The sequence below is a fragment of the Rattus norvegicus genome, chromosome 14, assembly GCF_036323735.1.
Source record: "Rattus norvegicus strain BN/NHsdMcwi chromosome 14, GRCr8, whole genome shotgun sequence".
NCBI classification, from domain to species: Eukaryota; Metazoa; Chordata; class Mammalia; order Rodentia; family Muridae; genus Rattus; species Rattus norvegicus.
The window spans coordinates 27027812-27041173 of NC_086032.1; the positions used below are offsets into that span (position 1 = coordinate 27027812).

General features: G+C 36.8%; 1 protein-coding gene across 26 annotated transcripts in view; it reads right to left on the reverse strand.

The window, feature by feature from the left end:
• Positions 1-13362, reverse strand: part of Adgrl3 (adhesion G protein-coupled receptor L3) — a 767242-nt gene that overhangs the window by 336921 nt on the left and 416959 nt on the right. For all 26 annotated transcript variants that reach the window (XM_063272835.1, XM_063272833.1, XM_063272832.1 and 23 more), the window contains one exon: positions 9587-9696. In XM_063272835.1, the coding sequence (XP_063128905.1) occupies positions 9587-9696 (110 nt within the window). The remainder of the gene's footprint in view (positions 1-9586; positions 9697-13362) is intronic.

Here is a 13362-nt window from a genome sequence, read left to right on the forward strand (position 1 = left end):
AAACAAGAAAGAAAGACTTAAAGCCAGAGACTAGTTTGTCATATTATACCTCAGTAAAGGAATTCTTGATGCCTGGGGATGCCCAAATTGTAGGGATATCTTGACAGCATTATGGATTTCTAAGTGATAGAGTGGATGGCTCTGACTCACTGAAGACTGACAATAATCTGATTTCAGTTAGCATATTAACTTGACAGGTCATAATATAGTTAGAGTTCACATATGTGAAGCTTTGTACAGTGTGACCTTCCCTCTACAAAGCATTTTACATGAATTCCATTTGGTTTGACAGACATACTATAAACCTTACTTAAAAGGATTATATTGCATAGTCAGTGAAACAACATTTTATGTAGCTTCTCTATTTTGGCTAAGCTAATTAACCCCCCCCACTATGGAGTAATCTGCTCTTTAGAACTAAAGCAACTTGATTCTCTTGATTCTCATCTTCTCAGCACCATGGTCTCTTAGTAACGGTTGCTGTGAGTGCTCTTTATCAATTCCTACAGACTCAAACTCGCCACGCATTGATTACCTCTAGCAATGGCCAACTGAGGGGCAAAAAGGAGTCTTTAGATTGTTGGGGAGAGGGCGGCAATGAGGGGAGGATGGGGAGGGGAACACCCACATAGAAGGGTAGGGGAAGGAGTTAGGGGGATGTTGGCCTGGAAACTGGGAAAGGGAATAACGTTTGAAATGTAAATAAGAAATACCCAATTTAATAAAGATGGAGAAAAATAATTGTTCGCTACCACCTCTCTCTCTCTGCCTTATATTTAGCTTAGCCTGTAAGTAAGCAGTGGGCTGTGATTCTGGTACCAGAGACCCTGTTCTGTACTTTTTTCCTCTGAGTGAAAGCTTGGACTGTCTTTAAGTCACTCTCCCCCTTTTCTGCTTCGTCCTCCTGTCAGCTTCACATCGGATTATTAGTAGTAAAACAGCTCCACTAGAACTCAAGTGGTATCTCCTGAAACCAGAATGCAAAAATCAACTTCATTTGACTCCACAGAACCACTAAGTTATCCTCTCCCATGCATGTATGGGAGAGCCTAGTAAGGCATAGTCAGGAAAAATGTGGGAGGAATCTAAAATTATAAATATGCATTTGCCACAGATACTTGCTTCGAAGCAGCCCTCCATATCACTTATTTTTCTGTCTTGCATTGCCTTGTATTCTAGCTGGAGTAAGAAAGCAATCAGCTTGGTGAAGAGCAAATACATTCATAATGTGTGGTATGAAGGACTAAATCATGTTGAGTTTCCTTCCCAGTCTTTGACTCTACATTGATATGATTTTGTGGAGGATGACATAATGACAGCTAGATTATGGGTTCTTCTTGGAAGCGAAAGGCCAGTGGTGTTCACATTATTGACAACATTAGGACTTTGGACAATGTTTCAAAATAACAAAATCTTAAATGTTAAAGAAACTAAATTAATTTAAGGCACAAACAGCAGAATTAGAGTATGGATTTAGTTCAAATACTTAAATAGTTACTGTCAGGAGTTTCTGTCTCTGCTTAGAAATAAAGAAATAATTGAATGGAAAGTCATCATGTTTATCTACTCATTAACCTAACTCATGTGATCACAGCCAACTGGTTCTACCTACTTGCTATTTTTGTGCCTTATGTAAATGCAATGTCTGTGATACAGTGAAGTTGCCTTTACTATCAATTTAATATGTGTCCATTTATTATTAATGTAGTCTTAAAGAGAATTAATTAAAATGGCATATCTACAAGAACATGTAGACTCATTCCAGTCATTGCATGGAAGTCACTGAATAAGGATAGATAGACACACAGACACACAAACTCAGACACAGATACACACAGACACAGACACACACACAGACACAGACACACACACACATAGATACACACAGACATACAGATGCACACAGACACAGACACACACACACACACACACACACACACACACACACACAGTCCAACTCTCACGGTAACCCTACCAAGTGATTTCCATTTTGTCTATCTCTCATTTAATCTTCCTTTATATTTTATACTGGCCCCATATTTCATATCTACCATATAGAGTCATTCCATTAGACTTACTTTTCATGATCTTCTCTTAAAAAACAAAAAAGCTTGCCTGAAGAGACCTATGCTGGCCCAGCAAAGCATCAGCCCCTTCACAGTAGAATACTAAATACTTAATCCGCCAAGATAGCTCAGCAGGCAAATTGTCGATTACAAAGCCTGATAACATGAGTTTAATCGCTGAGATCCATAACTAGAAAGATAATACTGTTTACAAAAGGTGTCCTCTGACTTCCACACATGAGCAGCAGCATGCATGAAGACACGAACATATACACAGTAATTAAGGAAATATGTTAATCAGAATGTGTGTGTGTGTGCGTGTGCGTGCGTGTGTGTGTGTGTGTGTGTGTGTGTGTGTGTGTGTGTGTGCGCGCACTTAATTCCTTTGCTGAACTAACAACTTATTATTTCTGGACCTTGGCCTTATGTGAGTAAACTCCTCAAGGACAAAATCTTTCCTTCTTTTCTTCTTACCTTTCCTACTTGGGTCTGTTGTGAAGACAAATATTTCCATTTCTTTTTCTAATTTATACACCCCCAGTTTTTACCTAAGTATCTGGTATGTGGTGAATAGTCAAGAAAGGAAAGATGGTTAAAGCAGGGCGTCTCCCAAGAAAATAATATAATCTACTTAAGGACGATTTCCATGCACAGCCCAAGCCAGCACACAGGGTTAAGAGAGGCATCTAAGGATGACGGCATAGAAGAAAGGATTCCCACTGATAGCTCCTGATTGTAAGCCAAGAGCCTTGGTGGTATAAATACTTTGTAATTTTGACATGTAAGGTTTAATTGATTCACCTTCAAATCTTTATATAGATTGTTGTTGCATATAAGAAACTGATAAAGAAAACTTCTTTGTGAGAACAAACAAGCAAACAGTCTCTGCTAGTGAGAAGAAGATGCAAGGAAGAAAAGGGCAATTTACTTTTTATCAATGGTTTTTGAGAAATTAGTATTTACATGGTCATTATTTTATTAAAAATATTTTAGTTAAATTAATGACTTTTAATTGACAGACAAGGGTTTCTTGTAGTTTTTCTTCTAGTAATGGACAATAATACCTTTCGAGGAGCCATTTGACCTGATATCCTTTTAAGTCGCTCCATGAATATTTATTTATTGAATATCTACAATATGTCTGAAAAGCAGTTGAGGTATTAGAAACTAAAATAGTTTTTAATATTCCTTACTCTTCAAAATTTTAACAGGATCAGCTAGTTTCAGTGCAGCGAGTTGAGAAATACGCAACCACTTATTAACATACTAAAAACTAAAGTATGTATACATTAAAATATTCATCCATTTGAACATCACTTGCAAAGCTATTTAATTACTTAAAAGTACTCAATAACTTTAAAAACAGTTGGAATTTTCATCCTAAAAGTACAATAATGCCTTTTTCTTACTCTTAAAAAGACAAAACTAACAGCTATATAATTATTTCAAATATAAATTTTTCCATAATGCTCCTTATTCGTGTCTTTTTCCTAAAGATAATACCCACATCCCTATACGGATGGCTAATGTGAATAGCAGGAAAATCTTAAGTACTGTCGATTGCTTTAATCAAACGCTGTTGTGTAGGAGTTCTTCGAATTACATGTATCCTTCTTTAATTTCTTAGAAAAAAAAACACAGGAGAGATGGCACAAATATGTAATGTGTGCTTTACTGTTCTAAAAGAAAGGAACAAAGAGGTGGGGAGGAAAGCGGGATCCTGAGGAGAGACAGGCACTTCTGGTGGGTAATGTGCATGAAATTGTATGCCTTGGAAGAAACTCGATTTGTCAGCAGGATACAAAGGAAAGAGTCTCTCCTCAGAATACTTGGAGTGTGAGGTTCATTGTTTTATTGTTTTCTCCCTCACACAAGTGGTCCCTGTATCTGGGCTGACTGAAGGCAGCTCTACTTGAAGACACTGCAATCCTAACCTCAATTCAGGTCAGAAGGGGAGGGAGCTGGATAGGAGGGGAGAGAGGGGATCAAAAATGAGTGTTGGTAAATGGCCAGGTTTAACCCTCTCAGTATTTGGGTCATTTCCTGGGAAGAGAAGACCTGTTAAGGAGGAAAATTAGACCCTAAAAAGAAAACACAGACTCTATAAAACCCATAGTGGAACTAATGTGTGACAAGAACAGAAACATATATTGATTCAACTGCCCCAGATTTTATTAGAAACACAGTACCTGTGAACACAGTCGAGGAAAGACGGAACGAGGTAAGAAGACTTAGTAAAGGTTAAAACTGACGCAGTGGATAGGAAATGCAATGAGTACAAAGCACCCAAAGAGGTGAACTTTCCAGGTCCCTGCAGTCACTCTTTTCTTTTTCTTTCTTTCTCCCCCACCCCTCAATGGCATCTTCAAAGGATAGTGATAATATACAATTAATTGGGGTAATGTTTTAGGTAAAATTATTGTCCAACTATAGCTATGTATTGAGTCCTAGAATTCTGTTACAGATATAATTTGAGCAAGTAATGGAGTTCAGTGGTAGAGCATGGATCATGGTCAGGAAACTGGGCTTGATCATCAGTTTTGTAAGCATTTCCTGGTTAGTTTGCTTCCCTTACTTAATGCAATAGACAAAGCTGAATTTTAATCCACATTACCTCTAATGTGTTTTATTATTAATAACATTTCCTATATGTTTCTGTTAAGCCTGAAAATAATCATATTATAAAAATCAATTTTGTGGGCTACAAAAGGTTGGTTCAATTGTTGCTCTTCTAGAAGATCTGATGCCAGTTCCCTTATCAGTTGGCTTACGAATGCCTGTCACCTCAGTTTCTAGGCACCTGACCCCTTCTGGCCTCCACAGGCACACTCACATATGTGACACACACACACACAGAGATAGACACATAGACATAAATAAAAATCAATATTTTTGGACCAGTAAAATAACTCAGTGCATCTCATTGTCTGCTGCTATCCTTGATGACCTAAATTTAATCCTTAAGATCCACATGGTGGAAGACAAACAGGGACTCCTACAAATTATCCTTCGATCTCCACACGTGCACAACACACCAACACACACACACACACACACACACACACACGCACACACACACACACACATGTTTAAAAATGTCATTATTTACTTGAGAATTACACGGGGTTTTCTAGTTAGTTTTGCTCTTTTTGACAAAAGACATGGGAACCTCATTTGACAAAGTATCTCCATCAGATTTTGTGTAGACAAGTTTGTAGGGTACTTTCAAACCCTTGATTGATAATGGACATGAAAGGATCTAGACCCCATGAACAATTAGACAACTGAGCAGTTGGTCCTGGGTGTTAGAAGAAAGCAAGCCAAGCCAGTCTTAGAGAATAAGCCAGTAAGTAGCATTTCTCCCTGATGTCCCCCTTAGTTCCTGTCTTCAGGTTCCTACCCTGAGTTCCTGTCCTGACTTCCCTTCATGATGCCCTGTAAGCTGCAAAAAGAAATGAATCCTTTCCTCTAATAAGCAGCTTGTAAACATGGTGTTCATCACAACAGTGAAAAACTAAATAATACATCATTAATGTGCCCAATGAAAGAAAATCATTAAAAATATTTTTCATCCTATCAATGACTGAGAAGAAAACTTTTATAGCTACAAAATGTACTGGTTTTGTCACAACAATGATGATACATCCTGGGAAATGCATCATTATTTAATCTGTGATTGTGTGAATGTCACGGAGTAAGTTTACATAAACGTAGACAGTAGAACCTATGATGCCCCTGTATGCTATAGACTCTGTATCTTAGACTACATACATGTATTATGTACTGTTAGGTCTGCAGGTGTGGCAAATGACATTGTGTATCTGGACACATCTGGTCACATAAAAGGTACCGAGAAAGACTCATTATAGCATTACAAGACAAGAGTCATATCGGTAACTTTGCCATGTACGGAATTCAGTGACATAGAACAAATGTGGAATCTATATTACATAGCATGTGGTTTTGTGTGTATGTGTGAGTGTGCGTGTGCATGTGTGTGTGTGTATGTGAGTGTGCACAAGTGTGCTACATTGGCAATCATGTGTATTTGAGTGTCTATCTACGTCGAATATGAGTAGACATGTATGTGTTGTGTATGTCAGAGAATAACTTTGGTGGTTGTTTCTCAGGTGCCATTCTCTTTTGATAGGTTCTTTCCCTAACTTAGAAGCCAGGCTTTCTGACCTGAGAGTCCCAGGGATTTGCTTATCTCCATCTGCCTTGCCAGCATTGGGTTGCAAATATAAACAGATTGACCTCAAGTCCTTAGGCTTAGAAACCAAGCATTTTACAGAAAAAGCTATGCTCCCAGCTCCCAGCTCCCAGCTCCCAGCTCCCAGCTCCCAGCTCCCAGCTCCCAGCTCCCAGCTCCCAGCTCATGCTCTTAAGTTTAAAATGGAACTGGAAATATCCATTTGTCTAGCAAATAGGCTATGGTCTTATGTGGATTGTTCGTTTAACCACTGAATAGAAATTTCAAATGTAATGCTTAAACCATAAATCTCAAGTTACCCTAACACTAAATCTCAGTAGATTTCACAGTTTTCTCTAAAACAAACTAAAATCAATTTCTTAATTCACTCTAGATAAGAAGCTCATTATAAGTTACAGGTAGTACATATATGAGGCACACACTGGTTTACACTCTGCCATTTAATGTTGTATTTGGAAGTACAAGCTTGTGGTGATTTCATTACCCTTTAATAACTAGCTAACAGGGATGCAAACTCTTTAATGGACAGCTAAGGGATTATGAAGACAGGATTGGATCTCTGGGACACTTGGATTCACCACATGGCATAACTGTGTAGGATGATAACAAATAAAATCAAATATCTTGTAAACATACCAACACAACATCTTTAGGACTAAATATTACAGCTTTTAAGAGTGGATATTGGAGGCAGATAATGTCTTAGCTCTGACTTACACTACACACAAGGCATATCCAGCACGCTGAACATAGGGTTCGTCTGCGGTGAAATGGTGCTGTTCATAATTTCTAGGGACACTCTTGTGAGAGTGAATACGCTAATGTGTGCTAACCTTTAACCCCTGGGATGAAAGGCATGTGGTGGCATCAATAAACCTTACTAATGTTAAGCAAGTGACTCCAGCATCCCCAAAAGCATACATTTTATGTTTAAGAAAGAGTTGAGTATTGATCTAAATCAGTACTTAGTAGATCACAGAAGGTCTGCAGAGGGGAAGCTAGAATATGTTAATGCTTGTAGGGACTGAAAAATTGTCTACTTTTCAAGTAATCAGATTGTATTATGAAACCATGATTCACTGTCCTGTAAACGAATGCAACTTGCCAATAGGTTTTGATGTTTTCTCATTCTCTTGAGTGAGGGTCTCATGTGTCTCAGGCTGGCCCGGAACTTGCTATACCCTTCAGGATCACCTTGAACTTCCAATCCCCCGTTTTCCAACTCCTTGGTGTTTGTATTACTATGAGGACCACCATGCGTGTTGTATGGTATTCTATGGCTCAAACCCACCGCTCTTTACATTCTCAGTAAGCAACTCCCTCAACTAAGCGGCATCTTAGACCCGGTTTATGCCTTCTTTGGATGATTTTCTTTCTAAAATCATATTTGGTTTGTGAACTGCATTCCAACTCTGCATAACAAGTGTATCGAAGAGAATTTAAACACCATTCCGATATACATTGCAAATTCATGTAATATAGAGTCGCTAGTGGGTATGTCTAACTATGTAAGTCTTCATTAAGAAAAACAAGATAAGTAACATTCTAAGAAATGTTTTTAAAGCATCCAGAGAACTTTATGATTATTGGAAACCTCCAAATACAGATATTAAAGAATCACGTTTTCCATCTTTAAAAATTTATGAGAGAAAAGACATGGTTTTAAATGCCCAGCTTTTGAAAACTGCGTGAGCAACGTCTTATGTATATGGGCATGACTTCTGCAGAGGACATTGCAGAATGACTCTGGAAGAGTCTCTTAGGGCTGTTTCACATCCTCAAAGAAAGCTGATGAAATACAGGAGAGCGGCGAGACAGCTGTGAACTGTTTCATTTCCTTAACAAATTATAAAAAGGAGCACAATCTGACATTTTATCTCTGCTTTCGTGTTTCAAAGTACGAAATTTGGAATATTAATGTATGTTTTACGGAACTATTTTAGAAATGAAATCTTGCCTATTGTGTATATTTTTTTCATAAAACATCTCTGTAGCTCTGCGTTCTACACACTTCACCAAGATCTCATTATGCAAGCAACGTAGGAATGTCTCAGTTCAAAGATGGTTTATGCATTTCATTCCATAAAATATCACTGGTCAACAAAAAATGGTGAGTAGGAGTTTTAGACTTTTCACAAAAGCCCCTGTGGAGATGATAATATATGAAACCCAACTGAGAGTTCAATTAAACCTATACACTTAAACACATTTTTCAGAACAAGGAATATTAAGTGGACGAAATGCATTGAATTCACACTATCCACTCATGCTATAATGACTCAAAAATAAAATTTTATCCCACCTCGTTATTATTTTCAAATTATAATTCCTTTCTTGTTGGCCAAAGTTCTATTTTTGAAGTGTGAGCATTCTGGCGCATGAGTAATGTGCCGTTTCTTGAAATAAGCACAGAAGAGAAAGCTGAGAGAGCTGTCTCTTGGCACAGCAAACCTGCTGATCCCCAGATATTTTTCTCCTTCTGAGACATCAAAGGAAGTGGGATCCTGGGATTTGTTTATGATCCCAGGTGTTCTCTGTCTCTCTGGCATGAGCTGAATATCTAACACCACGAGACTACAGGATTTCCTGTGTGATTTTCACTACAAAATCCCATGAATAATTAACTAGTAAAATAAAAAAAAACTTTTGTGATGATGAATCTTCCTTTGGGATAAAAAAAGTCAGAAAATGCTCCATTTTAGATTATTTCATTCTTCATTACTCCTGAAGGGAAAAAAAAACCACATTACTGCCCTATACCATGGCTGATCTAAGGGCTGCAGACATACTCCTTGGGAATGTATAAAACATACTCTGAGGTGTTTCTTAATCCATGGTCTCCTTTCACTCTCCAGTTTGTACCCTGTGAATGGACATACATCTGATTTTCAAAGGTTGACAGTATGTAAAACTTAGATATAATTACTTTTAATCACACTGAAAAAAATCGATTGTGATGGGTAGAAGTGTATAAAAGTGTATAAAATTTGCATTTATATTCAATTTCTACTTGTGCAGCCTTGAAGAGATTCTGTGTGGACATGCTACTTCCTCTGCTTTCTTAAGGCATTGCATGTTCTTGCATTAATGACCTGGTTACCGTGGGCATTCATGTACATTATCATCAAAATCATATATCATCAAAATTAGATGCTGCAGGGACAGGCAATGAAGGAAGAGTCTGGACCTGTAAATGTCACATCCGTTGCCTTCTTTATATTTATGAGGTATTTCTATGTCATTACAGAGAATGCATGCAAATTAAAGAATAATATATTTTAAAAGAAAAATAGAGAAATATACATACTGTAAGGGACACATTCATACTGCACTTCAAGGTATTTATATGTTCCCGGACATGGGTCTGGAAATACATCAGGACCTGCCACCACTGCACACTGGGTTCTGTTATTGCATCTGAAATCAAAAGAAAGAAATAGTAAATGTATGCAAGCTTAAATGATTATGAATACCAACACTGACGTTACTCTGCCTTCTAGCTACATACAACTAAAGAAGTTTTGCTGACTTAGGACATCTGACTTATTAAAGGAAGTTCTGCAGTGTGCTTTAACCATTAAAACACAAACATCTATCTGTGTATTTTCCTCATGGTAAGTTATATTTGATTGAATAGGGCATAATTTTGAAGTAGCACTTAAGGATTACGAAGCAATACAATGTCATCCCTAACACGCTGGCAACGTAAATACTTGGCAGAATTATTTGAGAGGAAAGACCTCCTCCCATCTCAAAAATGATGCTTCACAGAATATAGCTAAATATTTTCTTAGTTGTAAAATAAATTCAATGAATGCAAAAAAATTCACTTTAAACAAGTGCAAGGTTACCCTTAAAACTTTTATTCATGCTTAAATGTTCAGTAAAGCTTAACATTTAAAGATCAGTGGGATTCAGTCAATCAAGTCTGATTTTAATCCTCCACACTCATTAGGTAGAAGGCAAAACTAAATTCCATTACACCTTGGAATGTGTACTGAGACACATGTGAGTACATACAGAACACTAGTAAATGCAAAGCTCTCTTAAACGTATCACTTAAATAGAGAAATATGTTTATTCTGAGCAGTTGTTATTAACAGCATGAGCAACACCATTTTAAAGACCTGACTATCCACGTTTTCACATTCCATCTAATAATGACACCAAACTCATAGAATACATGCCATTTACGCCAGTATTATGTAATTTAAAAAGGAGCTTTACATTTTTGAAGATAATGAGAACATTTCACTATTATAACAAACATACCCTCTTGGGTACTTATATAGTATTAGATTAAACCAATTTTGGCTGATGTATCCTTGAAGAATAAATATATATAATTAAATTCAATCACCTCTGAAAAAAGAATCTAGCTCATAGTGGCCTCAGTACATGGTACATAGTAAACTATGGTTAATGGATTCCCAAGCCCATAACATTGGCATGGTACGGATAGATTGGCCACACTGACAGTTTTATGTTCTTGCTTATTTGTTTCAGGTATGAAAAACAAATTTAGCACTATAAGAGGGCTAAGTTTTCCTATCACTTTCTTAAATGTTTCATTCCCTGATGCAACCCATGCCTCAGACGACTACTTGGACCTTGAAACATATATGAAGTAGCAGACACAAGATTCAGTTTGATTTAGACTAAAAGTTTATTTGCACGAGACTAATATTTCTAATATTGAATAAGGATTTTGTTTAGTCCAAAATTAAGACTGAGTAATTATTGAATGCCTCAAACTGAAAAATATATTTTATTTTATGACTCAAAGACTAATTCAAGTAAAAAAATAAAAGACCATAATCAGGCCAGTGTTTAGCCTGAAGAGTTAACAAGTCCTAATGTTCTTCCCTATAGATGTGACGTCTTCTCTCTTGGCCAGGCTTCTGTATCTTAACGTTAAGGTAAATGTGAATGTCATTTAACATACAGGACAATAGAATATGCTAGAGTATACTAATGAACAACAACACTTCTTTCCTATTACAGAGAAAATCCAATCACAGAATATATGTCATATTATTAAAGATATTTTTAGTAAACCAAAAACAACATTCACATATTACACAAAGTATGTGTAGATTAATTATGTGCACTAAAGAAAAGTTAAATATCTTCACTGACAATTTTAGTTATTTCTTTATCTTACTAAATGTACATCTAAGTTGAGCTTGTAAGCAATGAGACAGTACAAGTGAACAGGTACCACATCTAAAAATCCCACGTGATGATGTATGTACTCGTCCTATAATTTCTACTCTTAGAAAAGTTTACTACTTTAGTTCAGAGTGCTCTGAATATCGAAAGAAGACAAGCATGTTGCAACCTATGAAATGTTCTCTTTACCTCAAGTACATTATAATTTTTGTATAAGACATGCCAGAATCATAGTACGAGGTGTTTAAATATTTTGAAGACATGCTAGATTTAGAAATCAAATGGAAAAAAATCTTTCCTCTTAGTTTGCTGCTTGTACCTCAGTTACTAAGTCAAAAGCTTTCGAACAATTCATAGTTTTACACAAATTTCAAAATCACAAGTAAAGTCATTCTAATATAATATATACAAAGGGAGAAATAAAATCCAATGTTCTTATGTGCTAAATTTACATGGTGCATTGTTTGTCTTTAATATAAATATAAGTTAAAAATTATTTCCAATATTCTTTAAATCTTAAACTACAGATATTTTAAATTTATGACAAAGGAAAAAAAGACAGCAGTAATATGTTCAAGTACACTTTAATCCACTAATAAAATGAAAACTCCCTAATCATGAAGCATTTGAGGGATTATTATTATCGATATTATTTGCAGTCTTGCTTTTACTAGATAGTTTATGTGATTATCACTTCAACTGTAACATTAATGTCATTGGAAGATGACACTGATAAAGGTCAGATAGAACCCTAAAAGAAAAGAGTCATGAAAAAAAACCACCAAACATCCTTTTGTTGTCTAATAGCTCTAGCTAGATCTTCAAGTACTATATTGAATAGATAGGGAAAGAGTGGGCAACCTTGTGTTGTCCCTGATTTTAGTGGGATTGATTCAAGTTTCTCTCCATTTAATTTGATATTGGCTGTATGTTTGCTGTATCTTGCTTATATTATATTTAGGTATGTACCTTGAATTCCTGATCTTTCCAAGACCTTTAACATGGAGAAATGTTGTACTTTGTCAAAGACTTTTTCAGCATCTAATGAGATGATCATGTAATTTTTTTCTTTGAGTTTGTTTATACAGTGGATTATGTTGATGGATTTCCATACATTGAACTATCTCTGCATTCCTGGATGAAGCCTAATTGATTGTGGTGAATGATCATTTTGATGTGTTCTTGGATTCAATTTGTAAGAATTTTACTGAGTATTTTTGTGGTAGGTACACAATGGAATACTACTCAGCTATTAAGAATGATTACTTCGCAAACTTTGTAGGCAAATGGATGGAAATAAAAAAAATCATCCCAAGTGAGGTAACCCAGACCTAAAATGACATACATGGTATGTACTCACTGGTAAGTTAATATTACTCCAAAAGCTCAGAATACCAATGATGCCACTCAAAGACCACATGAAGCTTAACAAGAAGGATGGCCAAAGTGTGGATGCTTCAAACTCACTTAAAAGGGGTAGCACAATAATCACAGGAGGGTAAGGGGGGAAGAGACATTGACAGGAGAGGGAATGGAAAGAAAAGAGGGCGGGGGCAGCACTAGGTATGGGAAAAGGCAGGATAGAAGTACAGAAGGCTAGGAGAATGGATAGAAATACGTAGCAGTGAAGGGTGGAGAACTTGGGGAACCATTAGAAAATCCCAGGCGACAAGGACGCAAGAGGCTCCCAGGACACAATGGCGGTGACATTACCTGAAGTAACCAAGAGCAAGGAGATAGAGCCTGAAGAGACCACCTCTGGTCCATATGCCCTTCAGTAGAGGGATGGGACCACTCAACCATTTCAAACTTGTTAACCCAGAATTGTCCCTGTCTAAAGGAAATGCAGAGACAAAAGTGGAGCAGAGACTGAAAGGCCATCCAGAGTCCACCCCATTGAGAAGTCCATTC